We start from the raw sequence: 18,234 nt of genomic DNA, 5'->3' as shown, positions 1-18,234 counted from the left end.
AAACGCTGGACTGGAAGAAACACAAGCTGGAATCAAGATTGCCAGGAGAAATATCAATAACCTCAGATATGCAGATGACACCACCCTTATGGCAGAAAGTGAAGAGGAACTAAAAAGCCTCGTGATGAAAGTGAAAGTGGAGAGTGAAAAAGTTGGCTTCACGCTCTAAATTCAGAAAACGAAGATCATGGCATCTGGTCCCATCACTTCATGGGAAATATATGGGGAAACAGTGGAAACAGTGTCAGACTTTATATTTTGGGGCTCCAAAATCACTGCAGATGGTGATTGCAGCCATGAAATTAAAAGACGCTTACTCCTTGGAAGGAAAGTTATGACTGACCTAGATAGCATATTGAAAAGCAGAGACATTACTTTGCCAACAAAGGTCTGTCTAGTCAAGGCTATTGTTTTCCCAGTGGTCATGTATGGATGTGAGAGTTGGACTGTGAAGAAGGCTGAGCGCTGAAGAATTGATGCTTTTGAACTGTGGTGTTGGAGAAGACTCTTGAGAGTCCCTTGGACTGCAAGGAGATCCAACCAGTCCATTCTGAAGGAGATCAGCCCTGGGATTTCTTTGGAAGGAATGATGCTAAAGCTGAAACTCCAGTACTTTGGCCACCTCATGCGAAGAGTTGACTCATTGGAAAAGACTCTGATGCTGGGAGGGATTGGGAGCAAGAGGCGAAGGGGACGACAGAGGATGAGATGGCTGGATGGCATCACTGACTCGATGGACGTGAGTCTGAGTGAACTCCGGGAGTTGCTGCGATTCATGGGGTCGCAAAGAGTCGGACACGACTGAGTGACTGAACTGAACTGAACTGAGTAGCCCTTTTTGAGTAATGAACTTAAACCACTTGCATTTTGACTGATTATGGATATGTAAAAATTCCTAATGCCTTCTTATTGCTTTCTGACTATAGTCCCATTGCCTTGTTTTGTTTCTGTCTTAGTCTACTTTTTTACATTGGTAATTTTTCATGATGGTGTGCTATGATTCACCTTTACCTTTTGTAAGTATACTCCAGATTTTTGCCTTGCAGTTACCATGAGTTTTACAAGAGCGTATTATATATAAAACCATTCATATTATACTGATAGCAACTTAAGATGCCTGCTGCTAAGTTGCTTCAGTCGTGTCCGACTCTGTGCGACTCCAGACGGCAGCCCCCTAGGCTCCTCTGTCCCTGGGATTCTCCAGGCAAGAACACTGGAGTGGATTGCCATTTCCTTCTCCAATGCATGAAAGTGAAAAGTGAAAGTGAAGTCGTTCAGTTGTGCCCGACTCTTAGCGACCCCATGGACTGCAGCCTACCAGGCTCCTCCGTCCATGGGATTTTCCAGGCAAGACTACTGGAGTGGGTTGTCATTGCCTTCTCCGAAGATGCCTATAAACAATCTACTTTTTAACCTTCCTTTACATATTCCAATGTCACATTTTATCTCTTTTTATGTTGTGTGTTTGTTAACAAATTATAACATCTACATTTGTTTTTACTACTCTCTTCCTTTAATCTTTATTCTAAAGTGAGGTGGTTAACACAGACTGTTGTATATACATTCATTTTTTTTTTTCATGTCACAAATTAACAACATTTTGTTTAGGCTTGAAAAACCCCTTTCAGCATTTCTTGTGAGTCAGGTCTAGCAGTGATGAACTCCCTCAGCTTTTATTTCTTTGTGAAAATATTTCCTTCTCTTTCCTATGTGAAGGATAAAATTGCTACATGGCTGGTAATTTTTTTCTTTCAACACATTGAATATGCCATTCCACTTTCTCCAGGCCTATAGATTTTTTGCTGAGAAATCTACTGATATGGTTATCTCTTAAAATTTTTGACAGTTTCATTATACAGTGTCCAGGGGAAGGTATTTCTGCATTCAGATAATAGGGTTATTACCTTTATGAACTTGAGTGTCCAAGTCTCTTTCTTATGTTTGGAAAGTTTTTGGCTATTATTTATTTAAATAAACTTTCTCACAGTTTCTCCTCTCTTCTCCTTCCTGAACCTTAATTATTCTAATATTTGTACGTTGAATGGAGATTAATAGATTATGTAGGATATTTTGTTCTTTTTTATTCAATTTTCTTTATTTTCCATAGATAAGAGCTGTTTCAAAATTCCTATCTTGTAGTCACAGATTCTATCTTGAATTTGGTCTACTCTATTTTAGATGTTCTCTATTACATTTTTTTTTTCATTTCATTTATTAAATTCTTCATGACCAGAATTTCTGTTGGTTCTTTGTTATAATTTCTATCTGTTTATTAAATCTCTTACTGTGTTAGTATATTATTCTTCTGATTTCATTGTATTGCCATTTTGTGTTTTCTTATAGCTCATTGAGATTCCTCAAAACAACAATGTTGGATTCTTTCTAAGTTAGATCACAAAATTCTATGTCATCGACATGTCCCTCTGTCAGTTTGAAAGATATTTGTCACCCTTTGTGACGATGATATCTTTCCACCTTGATGGGCCTTGGAGTTTTGCACTGGTGCTTTTGCACTTGAAGTGGTAGACAATTCTCACCCCCCAAGTCTTTAGTAATTACTTTCAGATGATACATACTCTTCTCTGACCTTGTATGGATACACCCACTTCACATTCCTTGTTCCTTCCGTAGCAAAATTTTAAATTTTTTTGTCTTCTCTGGTTCTTACCACTCAGCAGGCTGGCTGCTGAAAACCTCTCTTTTGTTTTGCACAAGGTTTTACTTCCGCTCAAGTGTGTGGTTACCTCCTTGCCCCCAGGACTGTCCTGTTTCCTGAAAACATTCCATTACTGAGTTTACTCTCAACTCCACACTTGGGAATACACACAGGGAGCTGTCAACAGAGTAGAGGTAGGTATGGGTTGATTAGTCAGGGCACTGGGGGCACCAACAGGCCCAGGGAGAAGGATCCTCCTTTGGGGTTTCCCCAGAGGCTTGTGTAGAAGTTTTTTGTTGAAGTCTCGAGCACAGTCAGCAAGAACTGAATCCACCTTCTACTCTTTGACATTCTTAATGACCTTTCACATCGTTTCTCTGCCCCCAGTCATGAGGTCTGGCCCCAGAACTCTGGGTGCTATCAAAGAGAAAAGGGTTTATTCATGCCTCCCACAGAACTGGGGAGCTGGGCACTGACAGATTTCTTCTCTTTCTCCCAAAGGGAAAGGCCCCACTGGCTAGTTCAGCTCCATAGTGTTTTACCTCGGGATGAGGGCTGGAAAATGACTCTTACCATTTGCAATCTTTCTTTTTTTCTCCAATGGAATGCTGAAATCTGCTTTCAGGAATCCTGGACTCTACCAAGTTTCCTTCATGCACAGGTGTCTGACCAAATCAGAGTTCTCCAGGTTTCTCCAGGTTTTCCCCATAGCCTAGAGGGCATGGAGCAGGTTTACTGGCTTCTGCTAACTCCTGTGACATAACTAAGGACTTAGATCCTTACTGGGAGCACAGGTGAGTAAGTATTCTCCTGGCCCCCTGGCACTAGATACTGGTGCCTTCAACATTCACAGAGGCAGTTGAGATCATGGATGTCCATGATGTCCATGGCTGCAAATGCAGGAGACCTGGATTTGATCCCTGGGTTGGGAAGATCCCCTGGAGAAGGGAACAGCTACCCACTCCAATATTCTGGCCTGGAGAATTCCATGGACTATCCATCAGGTTGCAAATATTTGGACATGACTGAAGAGAAAGCCCACAAGCAGCAATGAAGCCCCAGCCCAGCCAAAAATAAATAAATAAATCTTTAACAACAATAACAATATTGTGTGAAATTAACATTTTCTGAATTTCAATGGATGTCTTTGTACTTAAGAAATGCATGCTGAGTAAAGGAACCTGATATGTATAAGTAATTTTTAAATGGTTCAGAGGGGAAAAAAACCCTGACTGAAGTATATGCTTATTATTTACACATTGTTCTCAATGGTTATATGTAGGTAAATAATAATGTTTATTTTTAACTGTATTATTCTTAACATTTCTGCCCTGACTTGAAAATGGATGAACAATTAGAAGAATCATTTCATAAAAAATAAAGACATTTCATGAAATATCTACATTTTGAAGCCAATTTTCCCTCACTCTCTACTCTTGGGGACATTTCACTCCAGGAGCATCCACCAGTAGCCCTTCCCTCTCTCTTACCTGAGCAGATTACGGAGGCTGTGTTGCCATGGGAACAGTCAGGACCACCCAGGACAGTCACAGGACAACTCCATAGGAAGGACTCCGCCCCCAAGCAGTGAAATCGGACTGTTGAGATCTGATCACTTCCTTCCACAAAGTGTGGTCCTCTGGGGGTGGAGATGGCAACTCCACAGCCAAGTTGATGGCAGACAACATTGGCATTGGCTAGACTCCAGTGGGAGGCACACAGAGCTCTCCATCTTCCAAAAGTGTTCATCTTCACTTGCCCCTCACATTTAGAGGTGCCATTTGTCATGAGCTGGACTTCTGAGTATGCTGGATACAAGATGACAGGATTTAAGAAACATCTCATGATTTCTCACCTGAGCAGAGTATGCAGGGAGGTTAGTCCTGACCTGCATCTCACCTGAACAGACAACTTGAACAGCTCCACTGTGGTGACAAGTGGCCCCTGGACAGGACACTCTGGGACAGAACTGGAGCTTAGGCTCCTACCATTTACACCTGAACTCTTCAGCCCAGACCTGGCCATCTGACTCTCTGAAGGGCACGTGTCCCAGGACAGACCCAGCTATGCCGCATCCCAGTTCTGCACAGATGACCTGGGCAATGGGGAGTGCAAAGTTCCCATCAGACACTGGGGTCCACTCTTCTCCAGAATGTACTTCTACTCGCCCTAAGCAGGGTCCATCCCCTTCAACCAGACGAACAAATCCTAAGGGAAAACAACAACAAACCAGTGAGTCTTCATGATCCTGGCTTGACAAATGGAAACAACACATCACAGGCAGTGATGTGAAACCTTTTCTTTTCCAGGAGTGGAGCATGGAGAGAGAACTCGACAGTTACTGTCACAATTACATTTTCATGAACAAGTTTCTGAAGAGAAATTCAGAAAAACCTGCAGGATCAATTTGGAATGACTGAATCCAAGAATGTGTACTTTGAGATTGGTTAGAGAAGACTATTCCTTTGTCTAGGAGCCTGGAAACTACAGGGCTTAAGACAGATGATTGGAATGGCTGAATACAAGGAATACATATTTTAGTGTTAGATACCGGATGACTTTCCATTTATTTTTATCTTTATTAATTTCATTCATAAATGTTTTATTGTAAAAGAAGCTGACATGCTGCCTATATATCCTTTACATATATATATATATATATGTAAAGGATAAGGAAGAAGAGATGGAGAATTGTTGGGAGCTGTGTTAGGCATTACTGACAAAATGGAGGCATGGCCCTAAACCCGCTCCCTTTGTTCCATAGGCACGGACCCAGAATGAAGGAGTTAGGCTTTGTGATTCTGACTTGTTTTTTTCCTTTCCTTGGCTGAGTTGACTGAAGAGAATATTAAGGTGCTTATTGTTTTTGAGAGGAGCATGAGAAGGCATAAAGCCTTCTGCAGCTGTGCTCAAAGAATAATTCATAAAGTTAATCACTGACATTTGTTCAAGGACTTTTACAAAAAAGTGTTCCAGTGTGAGCACACAGGCTGCAGTTGGAGGCCATGGGAGGGATTGCTATCTGAAGCCCATTTGTGAGAAAAGTGTTTATGGCAAAGGAATTTGCTGAATTTAGGGCTTAGGAATAATTAAAATAGTTAGAAGCTAAAGGTTTAAGGATTGCTGTAATGTTGGCTCAGATGGTAAAGCATCTGTCTATAATGTGGGAGACCCGGGTTCGATTCCTGGGTTGGGAAGATCCCCTGGAGAAGGAAATGGCAATCCACTCCAGGACTATTGCCTGGAAAATCCCATGGACAGAGGAGCCTGGTAGGCTATAGTCCATGGGGTCGCAAAGAGTCGGACATGACTGAGCGACTTCACTTTCACTTTTTGGCATATTCTACTATAGCTTATAGAAATTAGGGACTTTGGAGATATTATTAGCTAGAAGCCCTTTCTAAGAAATAATGAGCTTAGGATACTAGCGGTAAACAGGACTTAGAAAGATAAGAATTAAACTGAGGAATGTGGTATGCAGCCCAGACATTAGCATGAGTTACAGTGTATTCACAAGGACACATGAGAAAAAGTAGATAAGAGAATCGCTGAGGAAGGAACTCCTTTTGAGGGGCAACAATGATTTTTGGAGAAAAATAAATCTGGGTCAATGGGAACTAAAAATATCAAACCTCTGACCTAATGCTTTTGTAAAAGTATAAAAGAGAATCATAAGCTTGAAATAAACAGGCAGTCCAAGAAAAATGAGAGGCTGCCTCAGTTTCTCGCCGACACTGCTCACCCTTTCAGGTTGAATCCCTGGCTGCTGGAGCTGGACTCCAGCAGAGAATGAAAGGAAGGAGGCAGTGAACAAATACACCAATTTGGGGAGTTCCAAGTATCCAATTTGGCAATAAGGAGCTCATGATCTGAACCACAGTCAGCTCTGGTCTTGTTTTTGCTGACTGTATACAGCTTCTCCATCTTTGGCTGCAAAGAATATAATCATTCTGATTTCGGTGTTGACCATCTAGTGATGGCCATGTGTAGAGTCTTCTCTTGTGTTTTTGGAAGAGGGTGTTTGCTATGACCAGTGCATTCTCTTGGCAAAACTAGCCTTTGCTCTGTTTCATTCTGTACCCCAAGGACAAATTTGCCTGTTTTTCCAGGTGTTTCTTGACTTCCTACTTTTGCATTCCAGTCCCCTATAATGAAAAGGACATCTTTTTGTGGTGTTAGTTCTAAAAAATCACTTCATGGGAAATAGATGGGGAAACAGTGTCAGACTTTATTTTGGGGGGCTCCAAAATCACTGCAGATGGTGACTGCAGCCATGAAATTAAAAGACGCTTACTCCTTGGAAGAAAACTTATGACCAACCTAGATAGCACATTGAAAAGCAGAGACATTACTTTGCCAACAAAGGTCCGTCTAGTCAAGGCTATGGGTTTTCCAGTAGTCATGTATGGATGCGAGAGTTGGACTGTGAAGAAAACTGAGCACCAAAGAATTGATGCTTTTGAACTGTGGTGTTGGAGAAGACTCTTGAGGGTCCCTTGGACTGCAAGGAGATCCAACCAGTCCATTCTAGAGGAGATTAGCCCTGGGATTTCTTTGGAAGGAATGATGCTGAAGCTGAAACTCCAGTACTTTGGCCACCTCGTGTGAAGAGTTGACTCATTGGAAAAGACTCTGACGCTGGGAGGGATTGGGGGCAGGAGGAGAAGGGGATGACAGAGAATGAGATGGCTGGATGGCATCACCGACTCAAAGGACGTGAGTTTGAGTGAACTCTGGGAGCTGGTGATGGACAGGGAGGCCTGGCGTGCTGTGATTCATGGGGTTGCAAAGAGTCGGACACCACTGAGCGACTGAACTGAAGCATCCAATATGGATAAAACATATAAATATTTGGGGAAATATGAGTGGAATAAGTTTCTAGATATTACATCACCCTCTTCTTCTCCCATCTGCCACCTAACCCTGTCATCCTTTTATATTTCTTCCACTTCAAACAAGTAAACACCATCTTAAAAGATTCTGATTGATGGAAAAATGAATCAAAAAGGAAGCAATTGCTATAGAAGTGGAGTGTAGATGAGATATGTGGCAGGTAAGGTGGGATCACAAACCAAAATAAAAATTCATCACTTGGTCATAAAAGGAATGCATTTTGAAGAGAATGAAGGTAACTCAATGGAAAAAATATTTAATTTTTCAAGTACAACTCGCTGGTTTCTGAGTGTGTTCTGATCATTTATTGCTAGAGTTCTTACTGGTAAAGTATTGCCAAACAATTTCCAGCATTCAATCAAAAAATTACTAGAATTCCCCCAAAAAGAAAAAAGTGACCCATAACAAGTTTTTTAAAAAGCATTTATTGAGGGGGGTTCAGGATGGGGAACACATGTACACCTGTGGCAGATTCATGTTGATGTATGGCAAAACCAATACAATATTGTAAAGTAATTAACCTCCAATTAAAACAAATATATTTACATTAAAAAAAGAAAACAGATTCAGAAATTATAGAGATGATTGAATTGGATGATAAAATCTTTAAAGCACTAATATCAGTACATTTAATGAAGCATAAAAAGAGGAAAATCTAGAAAGAAAAACAAATGGGACTTCTAAACAGTATCTGAAATGAACAGTTATTTGGATTAGTTTAACAAGAGGGTAGACATTGCAGAATAAGAGAATTGGGAAGTTAAACAAATAGCAATAGGGAATACCCAAGCTGAAGTAGAGATAGAAAAAAGAAAAATATGAGTGGAAACTCAGTGGCATGTGGGAAAATATCAAATTACATAAAATATGTGTATTTGAAGACACAGAATAGAAAATGAGGAGAAAATGTTAAGAAATGGCATATGGGATTCTTCCAAATTTTATGAAAACTGTAAACCCACCGGTCCAGGAGGTTAAACAAATCCCAAATGAAATCAAGAAAACATTCTTAGAAAACCCTGTAATACAATTGCTGAAATCCAGTGATAAACAACCAACCAAACAAAAAGAAACAGTCTTAAAAGCAGTCAAAAACGTTGACACATTATATACAGGAGACTAAGACAAGTTGTCCTGACTTTTTGTTGGAGGCAATGTAAGTCCCTTAACAAAGTCAAAACGTATTTTAAGCACTGGAGCTGGGGGAGGCGTTACCTAGAATTCAGTCACCTATGAAAATACTTTTCAAAGCTGAATGAAAATTTAAATGATTTCAGATAAATAAATGATGATAGAATTTGAGGTAACCTGACATATGCTGCACAAAACTGCTACAAACTGTCTTCAGGCTCAAGGCAAACGATAAAAGATGAAAATGTGGATCCACCCAAAGCTATGGACACTGCACTAAACAGTAATTTTGTGGATAAATATAAACATTTTTCTCTCATTTTTAATATAATAGAATATTTAAGGCAAAATAATAGCAACATTTTATAGGATTCATAATGTAATATAAGTAGAATGTATGACAACAATAACACAAATGACAAGAACAGGGAAGTGGAAGTTTACTACAGTAGGCTTGACATTGTGTGTTGTGACAAAATGTCATCTCAAGGTAAAATCTGATTGTTCTTCTTGTTCAGTGGCTAAGTCGTGTCTGACTCTTTGTGACCCCATGAACTGCAGCACGTCAGGCTTTCCTGTCCTTTAATGTCTCACTCTCTTGAGTTTGTTCAAACTCAAGCCCATTGAGTCGGTGTTGCCATCCAACCATCTCATGCTCTGTCAGCCCCTTCTCCTCCTGCTCTCAATCTTTCCCAGGATCAGGGTCTTTTCCAATGAGTTGGCTCTTCATATCAGGTGGCCAAAGTGTTGGAGCTTCAGCATCGGTCTTTCCAAAGAATATTCAGGGTTGATTTCCTTTAGGATTGACTGGCATGATCTCCTTGAAGTCCAAGGGACTCTCAAGAGTCTTTTCTAGCACCACAGTTCTAAAGTATCCATTCTTCTGTGCTCAGCCTTCTTTGTGGTCCAACTTGCACATCCATACATAATTACTTGAAAAACCATAGCTTCATCTATATGGACCTTTGTCGGCAAAGTGATTTCTCTGCTTTTTAATGCATTGTCTAGGTTTATCATAGCTTTTCTTCCAAGGAGCAAGTGTTTTAAAATTTTATGGCTGCAGTTACCATCTACAATGATTTTGGAGTCCAAGAAAATAAAATCTATCACTGTTTCTACTTTTTTCTCTTCTATTTGCCATGAAGTGTTGAGAGTAGATGCCATGATCTTAAGTTTTTTGAATGTTGAGTTTTAAGCTAGTTTTTTCACTCTCCTCTTTCACCCTCATCAAGAGGTTCTTTAGTTCCTCTTCACTTTCTGCCATTAGAGTGATAGTATCTGCATATCAGAGGTTGTTGATATTTCTCCCAGCAGTCTTTATTCCAGCTTGAGCTTCATCAAGCTCAGAATGTTGCATGTTGTACTTTGCATAAAAGTTAATTAAGCAGGATGACAATATACAACCTCGATGTACTCCTTTCCCAATTTTGAACCAGTCCATTGTTCCATATCCGGTTTTAACTGTTGCTTCTTGTCTTGCATACAGATTTCTCAAGAGGCAGGTAAGGTGGTCTAGTATTCCCATCTATTTAAGAATTTTCCACAGTTCATTGTGATCCACAGATCGAAGGCTTTCCCATAGTCAATGAAGCAGATATGGATGTTTTTCTGTAATTCCCTTGCTTTCTCTATGATCAAACGAATGGTGACAATTTGATTTCTGGTTTCTCTGCCTTTTCTATGCCCAACCTTTACATCTGGAAGTTCTCCATTCACATACTGCTAAAGCCTACCTTGAAGGATTTTGAGTATAACATTACTAGCATGTGAAATGAGGACAATTGTACAGTAGCTTGAATGTTCTCTGGCATTGTAATTTTTGGAATTAAAACTTTTTCAGTCTTATGGCCATTGTTGAGTATTCCAAACCACTGACATATTGAATGCAGCACTTTAACATCACCTTTTAGGATTTTAATAAGTTCATCTGAAATTCCATCACCTCCACTAGCTTTGTTCATAGTAATGCTTCCTAAGGTACACTTGACTTCAGACTCCAGGATGCTGGCTCTAGGTGTGTTTCCACATCATCATGGTTATCTAGGTTATTAAGACTTTTTTCATACTGGTTCTCTGAGTATTCTTGCCACATCTTCTTGATATCATCTGCTTCTGCTAGATCATTGCCCTTTTTTTTTCTTAGAGTCCTCAACTAGTATTATCAAAAATTTGCTGAAGGTGAGATTGGAAAAGATCACTTTTCCAATGATCTTCCCAACATAACACAGAGAGCTGATTGACTGTGGCTGCTAAGGACCCACTAGAGATATCCTCAGGAATCCCTTGTCCCACCTTCTCATCAGGTGGAATAACATGTTCCTGAGACCCAACCACCAAATCAGAGAATTTGCAGGGATATATGATAATATTACCTCAATCCCAGCTATTAGCATGGGATTAATGTCCTGGACAATCCATCAAACATTTCTATAACAACTGAAAATATCTCTGACAAAAACTGTGACCACCCAATCACATTCTAATTTCCACCTTGGCTCAGGTCAAATACACTTAGGCAGGATAGAGCCCTTATTATGTATCAGTCATACTCTCTTAACCTCACTGTCCTTAGTTTTGCTCCAGCTTCTGTGTTGTAATTATCAAACTTCAGGTTTTCCTGCAGCTTCAACATCCCCACAAATAGGATGTGAACTCCACACCTAGGTGAGAAGGTGCACCAGTGTGAGACAATCCCTTGACACAAATCCTCCATCTTGTTCTTCCTTGTGACCTGATGACCTTCAAATGCATCGATGATATCACCTCAAACCTTTTCATAGTGTAACTAAACCCTGGCCCTGAGTACTGTCACTTGTTTACGGGTCTTCACACCCCATTTTGGGTCACCGCTCCTGTTTTAAGGCTTTTCTATTGGTCCCTCTCCCATGTACCCACCCACTGGCACTCTGTCTCTCTAGGACTTGGGAGTATAATACACTTTGTTTGCCTGGACCTCTCCTACGTCCCCCTCATGTAACTGCACTTATCTGATCATCCCATGAAAGAATACAAGCTACCATGACGAACTTAAATCCTAGAAGTTCAGCCTGGCAGTTGTACATGTATGAAGCATTTGACCTCATCTCCCTTCCTCCTATGAAGACCACATGACTGGAAGTGCTCAGTGACCAGTGAGTATGGCTTGCTTTCTCTCCAGGGACAAGCAAGCCCTTCTGCTCCCTTGAGCACCTAACATTCAAGGAGTCACTGACTCATTGGAATCTTCGGCCAAGAACGTCCTAAAGGCTGTGATCCATATTCTCATGGTTAGTCTGGGGATGAGATTGTGAGTCTTCTACTGTGGGGGATTCCCTTTCTCGACCAGACAGCACTTACCTGAGCAGACTGCTCCAGCATCCTTTTCATGGGAATGGTGCTCTGGACGATGGTCTTTCACAGTAGGATAACTACACTTGGTGATAGCTGACTCTGGCCCTTTGCAGTAAATATAATGAAACCAAATGGGTCCAATTCCTGGTCTAAATTTAGCCCCTTTGGGAGTATCAACAGCAGTTCCACACCCCAGCTGTCTGCACACCACTGATGCCTCCTCCAAGCTCCAATTTAGATCATTCACTGTACCCCATTCTCCTTGGTGCTTCACTTCCACTCTCCCCTCACAGGGGTGGGCTCCATCCTTCAGCCTCAGTTCCAGAGCTGCAAGACAGACACAGACATAAGAAATGGTTTACAGAAGAAATTTTAGAAGAGCATGAAATAGTATGCTGGTTAACTATTTAAAAAAATGAATAATCTCTGGGAAAAAATTCACTGTAATAGCATTTGTTGACCTCTGTGGTATAAATTTTCTTGCTGACCCAACTTGAAGCCCCCAGTGTGCCATCACTGAACCTGGAGCAGGAAGGGAGGCATCAGGTATTTCTCACGAGCCTGTAGAACCAGCTCCAGGGATACCACCGAGGACAGGCTTTCAGAGACTCTGGATGCTGCCCTCCCTATAGATGTGCCCAAGGCTACTAGGGCCCAGCTTCTCCATCTTAGTTACAGCTCATGGCCCTGGATCCAGGGAGGAATCTTCCCTTTCCTTCCCTGTCCATAGGGAGCATCTCATCCAGCTCAGGAACAGAGGGCTGTGGTAACAGGCTCTTAAATGCCCCAGTTATTCCTGCCGCCTGTGTTCACAACCTTGTGTAATCCCCATGCTCGAATGTACCTAGAAACTTGCATCTAACAAATGGAAATTGACAAAAGTGTTGAAATGTCAGTTAGATTAGGTTTCAAGATGACTCTGCTTTCTTCCTTGTTGACCTTCCTGCTCTCTCTCTTGCTCTGTTGAAGCCAGCTGCCACGTTGTGAAAATTTATGGAGAGACTCTCATGACAAGAAATGGAGGCAGGGGAGGAGCTAAGATGGTGGAGGAGTAGGACAGGGAGAACACTTTCTCCCCCACAAATTCATCAAAAGAAGATTTAAACGCCGAGTAAATTCCACAAAACAACTTCTGAATGCCGGCAGAGGACATCAGGCACCCAGAAAAGCAACCCAAGTCTTCGAAAGGAGGTAGGAAAAAATATAAAAGACAAAAAAAGAGACAAAAGAGGGAGGGACTGAGTTCCGCCCCGGGAAGGGAGTCTTAAAAAGAGAGAAGTTTCCAAACACCAGGGAACTTTCTCACTGCTGAATCTGTGCCGAGCCTTGGAAGCACAGAGGGCAACATAACAGGGAGGAAAAATAAATAAACAATTAAAACCCGCACATTGTGAGCCCTAGGGTAACTCCCCCAGCAGAGAAGCAGCACAGACGCCTGCATCCGCCATTAGCAAGTGGGGGCTGGGCAGGGAGGCGCGGCGCGGGCTGCATCGCAAGGATCTGGCCTGAATACCCCAAGCGCTATCTGAGCGAAATAATTTGGGCTAGCAAACCAGACCGTGGGATATCTACCACTTGAAAAGCCAGCCCTAACCTAAGACACCACCAGGCCCGCACATGGAACAAAGGACTGAACAGAGATAGCCAGCGGCAGACCATCCCCCTCCGGTGATAGGCAGCCAGGGCCGGAAGGGGACAATCGCAGCCCCAGAGAGACATTATCTATAAAACTGTAAGCAGGCTTCTTTGCTAACTAAAACTTCTTGGGGGTCTGGACGGTCAACATCTGCCTGAGAAGGTGCGCCGGTTGCATACCTAGATAACCGAGTGGCGGGGAGGCGATAAGTCGCAGCAACCGCGTGCCCCAAACACCTCATCACCTGAACTGCTCGGATCTGGGAAGGGCACAAAACGCAGGCCCAACCAAGAGTCTGCGCCTCTGAGGACTATCCGAGTGCCTGAACCTGAGTGGCTTGGACCTGGGAAGTGCAGGCAGCCCAGGGCCAGCCATGGATGATTCCCGGCGGAGCAACCTAGAGCCTGAGCAGCGTGGGCAGGGAGGCTACACGCGCCGTGAACGGGGGGCAGACCCAGTGTGGCTGAGGCACTGCGAGCACACGCCAGTGTTATTTGTTTGCAGCATCCCTCCCTACCTCCCCTCAGCATGACTGAACAAGTGAGCCTACAAAAAAAAAAAAAAAAAAAAAGTGTCCTCCACCGTCCCCTTTGTGTCAGGGCGGAAACCAGACACTGAAGAGACCAGCAAACAGAAGAAGCTATAACAGAGGGAACCGCCTTGGAAGCTACAGGCAATAGATTAAAACCCTGTGGTTAATACCAACTACATAGGAAGGGGCCTATAGATCTTGAGAAATATAAGTCAGACCAAGGAATGAGCCAAAAATGAACTGAACCCATAATACTCACAACAAAACCGGAGAAAGTCCTAGATATACTTTTACTATTTTTACGATCATTCTTTCTTTTATTTTTTTTAATTTAAAAAAAATTTTTTAAGTCCTCTATTATTCCTTTAATTTTCACTTTTTTTAATTTAATTTTATTTTTAACCGATTACTTTGCAAAAAAAAAAAAAAAGAAGACCCTATTTTTTTAAAGCAAACTTCATATATATTTTTTTTTATAATTTTTTTGACCTTTTTTTTTTTTTTTCTTCTTTTCTTTAACATTGTATTTTTGAAATTCCAAACTCTACTCTAGATTTTTAACTTTAGCTTTTTGGTATTTGTTATCAATTTTGTACCTATAGTTGTTTTTTTTTTTTTTTTTTCATAATTTCTATGACCCTTTTTTATTTTTTCTTTTTCTCTGTTTCTTTCTCTTCTTCTTTTAAATAACATTGTATATCTGAAATTCCAAACCCTACTCTAGATTTTTAATTTATGCTTTTTGGTATTTTTTATCAATTCTGTACCTATATTTTCTTTATAATTTTCACGACCTTGTTTGTTTTTGTTTGTTCGTTTTTTCTCTCTTACTTTTCCTTCTTCTTTTCTTTAACATCGTATTTTTGAAATTCCAAACTCTACTCTAGATTTTTAATTTTTGCTTTTATGTATGTATTACCAATTTTGTACCTTTAAGAACCCAATCTTCAGTACCCATTTTTTACTAGGGAGTGAGATTACTGGCTTGACTGCTCTCTCTCCCTTTGGACTCTCCTTTTTCTCCACCAGGTCGCCTGTGTCTCCTCCCTAACCCCTCTCTACTCTACCCAACTCTGAATTTCTATGTGTTCCAGACTGTGGAGAACACTTAGGGAACTGATTACTGGCTGGATCTGTCTCCCTCCTTTTCATTCCCCCCTTTTATCTTCCTGGCCACCTCTGTCGCCTTCCTCCTTCTTCTCTGTATAACTCCATGAACAACTCTGAGTGGTTCAGTTGTGGAGTGCACATAAGGAAGAGATTACTGGATAGCCCACTCTCTCCTCTATTGATTCCACCTCATCTCATTTGGGTCACCTCTAACTCCCTCCTCCCTCTTCTCTTCTCCATGTAACGCTGTGAACCTCTCTGGGTGACCCTCACAGTAGAGAAACTTTTCATCTTTAACATAGATGTTTTATCAATGGTGCTGTATAGAAGGAGAAGCTTTGAAACACTGTAAAAATAAGACCGATAACTGGAAGCAGGAGGCTTAAGTCCAAACCCTGACTCCAGGGAGCTCCTGACTCCAAGGAACATTAACTGACAGGAGCTCATCAAATGCCTCCATACCTGCACTGAAACCAAGCACCACACAAGGGCCAACAAGTTTCAGGGCAAGACATACCAAGCAAATTCTCCAGCAACAAGGAACACAGCCCTGAGCTCCAAGATACAGGCAGCCCAAAGTCACCCCAAAACCATCCCATAACTCATTACTGGACATTTCATTGCACTCCAAAGAGAAAAAATACAGCTCCACCCACCAGAACACCGACACAAGCTTCCCTAAACAAGAAACCTTGACAAACCACCTGTAAAAACCCACACAGAGTGAGGAAATGCCACAATAAAGAGAACTCCACAAACTGCCAGAATACAGAAAGGGCACCCCAAACTCAGCAATTTAAACAAGATGAAGAGACAGAGGAATACCCAGCAGGTAAAGGAACAGGATAAATGCCCACCAAACCAAACAAAAGAGGAAGAGATAGGGAATCTACCTGATAAAGAATTCCAAATAATGATAGTGAAATTGATCCAAAATCTTGAAATCAAAATGGAATCACAGATAAATAGCCTGGAGACAAGGATTGAGAAGATGCAAGAAAGGTTTAATAAGGACCTAGAAGAAATAAAAGAGAGTCAATATATAATGAATAATGCAATAAATGAAATTAAAAACACTCTGGAGGCAACAAATAATAGAATAACAGAGGCAGAAGATAGGATTAGTGAATTAGAAGATAGAATGGTAGAAATAAATGAATCAGAGAGGATAAAAGAAAAACGAATTTAAAAAAATGAAGACAATCTCAGAGATCTCCAGGATAATATTAAACGCTACAACATTCGTATCATAGGGGTCCCAGAAGAAGAAGACAAAAAGAAAGACCATAAGAAAATACTTGAAGAGATAATAGTTGAAATCTTCCCTAAAATGGGGAAGGAAATTATCACCCAAGTCCAAGAAACCCAGAGAGTCCCAAACAGGATAAACCCAAGGCGAAACACCCCAAGACACATAGTAATCAAATTAACAAAGATCAAACACAAAGAACAAATATTAAAAGCATCAAGGGAAAAACAACAAATAACACACAAGGAAATTCCCATAAGGATAACAGCTGATCTTTCCATAGAAACTCTTCAGGCCAGGAGGGAATGGCAAGACATACTTAAAGTGATGAAAGAAAATAACCTACAGCCCAGATTATTGTACCCAGCAAGGATCTCTTTCAAATATGAAGGAGAAATCAAAAGCTTTTCAGACAAGCAAAAGCTGAGAGAATTCTGCACCACCAAACCAGCTCTCCAACAAATACTAAAGGATATTCTCTAGACAGGAAACACAAAAACGGTGTATAAAATCGAACCCAAAACAATAAAGTAAATGGCAATGGGATCATACTTATCAGTAATTACCTTAAACATAAATGGGTTGAATGCCCCAACCAAAAGACAAAGACTGGCTGAATGGATACAAAAACAAGACCCCTACATATGTTGTCTACAGGGACCCACCTCAAAACAGGGGACACATACAGACTGAAAGTGAAGGGCCAGAAAAAGATTTTCCATGCAAATAGGGAGCAAAAGAAAGCAGGAGTCGCAATATTTATATCAGATAAAATAGACTTTAAAACAAAGGCTGTGAAAAGAGACAAAGATGGTCACTACATAATGATCAAAGGATCAGTCCAAGAAGAAGATATAACAATTATAAATATATATGCACCCAACACGGGAGCACCGCAATATGTAAGACAAATGCTAACAAGTATGAAAGGAGAAATTAACAATAACACAATAATAGTGGGAGACTTTAATACCCCACTCACACCTATGGATAGATCAACTAAACAGAAAATTAACAAGGAAACACAAACTTTAAATGATACAATAGACCAGTTAGACCTAATTGATATCTATAGGACATTTCATCCCAAAACAATGAATTTCACCTTTTTCTCAAGCGCACATGGAACCTTCTCCAGGATAGATCACATCCTGGGCCATTAATCTAGCCTTGGTAAATTCAAAAAAATAGAAATCATTCCAAGCATCTTTTCTGACCACAATGCAGTAAGATTAGACCTCAATTACAGGAGAAAAACTATTAAAAATTCCAACATATGGAGGCTGAACAACACGCTGCTGAATAACCAACAAATCACAGAAGAAATCAAAAAAGAAATCAAAATTTGCATAGAAACGAATGAAAATGAAAACACAAAAACCCAAAACCTATGGGACACTTTAAAAGCAGTCCTAAGGGGAAAGTTCATAGCAATACAGGCATACCTCAAGAAACAAGAAAAAAGCCAAATACATAACCTAACCCTACACCTAAAGCAACTAGAAAAGGAAGAAATGAAGAACCCTAGGGTTAGTAGAAGGAAAGAAATCTTAAAACTTAGGGAAGAAATAAATGCAAAAGAAACAAAAGGGAACATAGCAAAAATCAACAAAGCCAAAAGCTGGTTCTTTGAAAGGTAAATAAAATTGACAAACCATTAGCCAGACTCATCAAGAAACAAAGGGAGAAAAATCAAA

General features: G+C 40.8%; 2 protein-coding genes across 4 annotated transcripts in view; both read right to left on the bottom strand.

Annotated features, from left to right (window-relative positions):
- Window positions 1–18,234, bottom strand: part of LOC102402808 (antigen WC1.1) — a gene marked incomplete in the record, with an annotated part of 1,152,186 nt that overhangs the window by 929,190 nt on the left and 204,762 nt on the right.
- Window positions 11,965–18,234, bottom strand: part of LOC102400455 (antigen WC1.1-like) — a 33,418-nt gene continuing 27,148 nt past the window's right edge. For all 3 annotated transcript variants that reach the window (XM_045165279.1, XM_045165277.1, XM_045165278.1), the window contains exon 5: window positions 11,965–12,337. In XM_045165279.1, coding sequence (XP_045021214.1) covers window positions 11,976–12,337 — 362 coding nt within the window. In that variant the 3' untranslated portion in view covers window positions 11,965–11,975. The remainder of the gene's footprint in view (window positions 12,338–18,234) is intronic.

The sequence above is a fragment of the Bubalus bubalis genome, chromosome 4, assembly GCF_019923935.1.
Source record: "Bubalus bubalis isolate 160015118507 breed Murrah chromosome 4, NDDB_SH_1, whole genome shotgun sequence".
NCBI lineage: Eukaryota > Metazoa > Chordata > Mammalia > Artiodactyla > Bovidae > Bubalus > Bubalus bubalis.
This window is presented reverse-complemented; position numbering and strand designations above follow the sequence as displayed.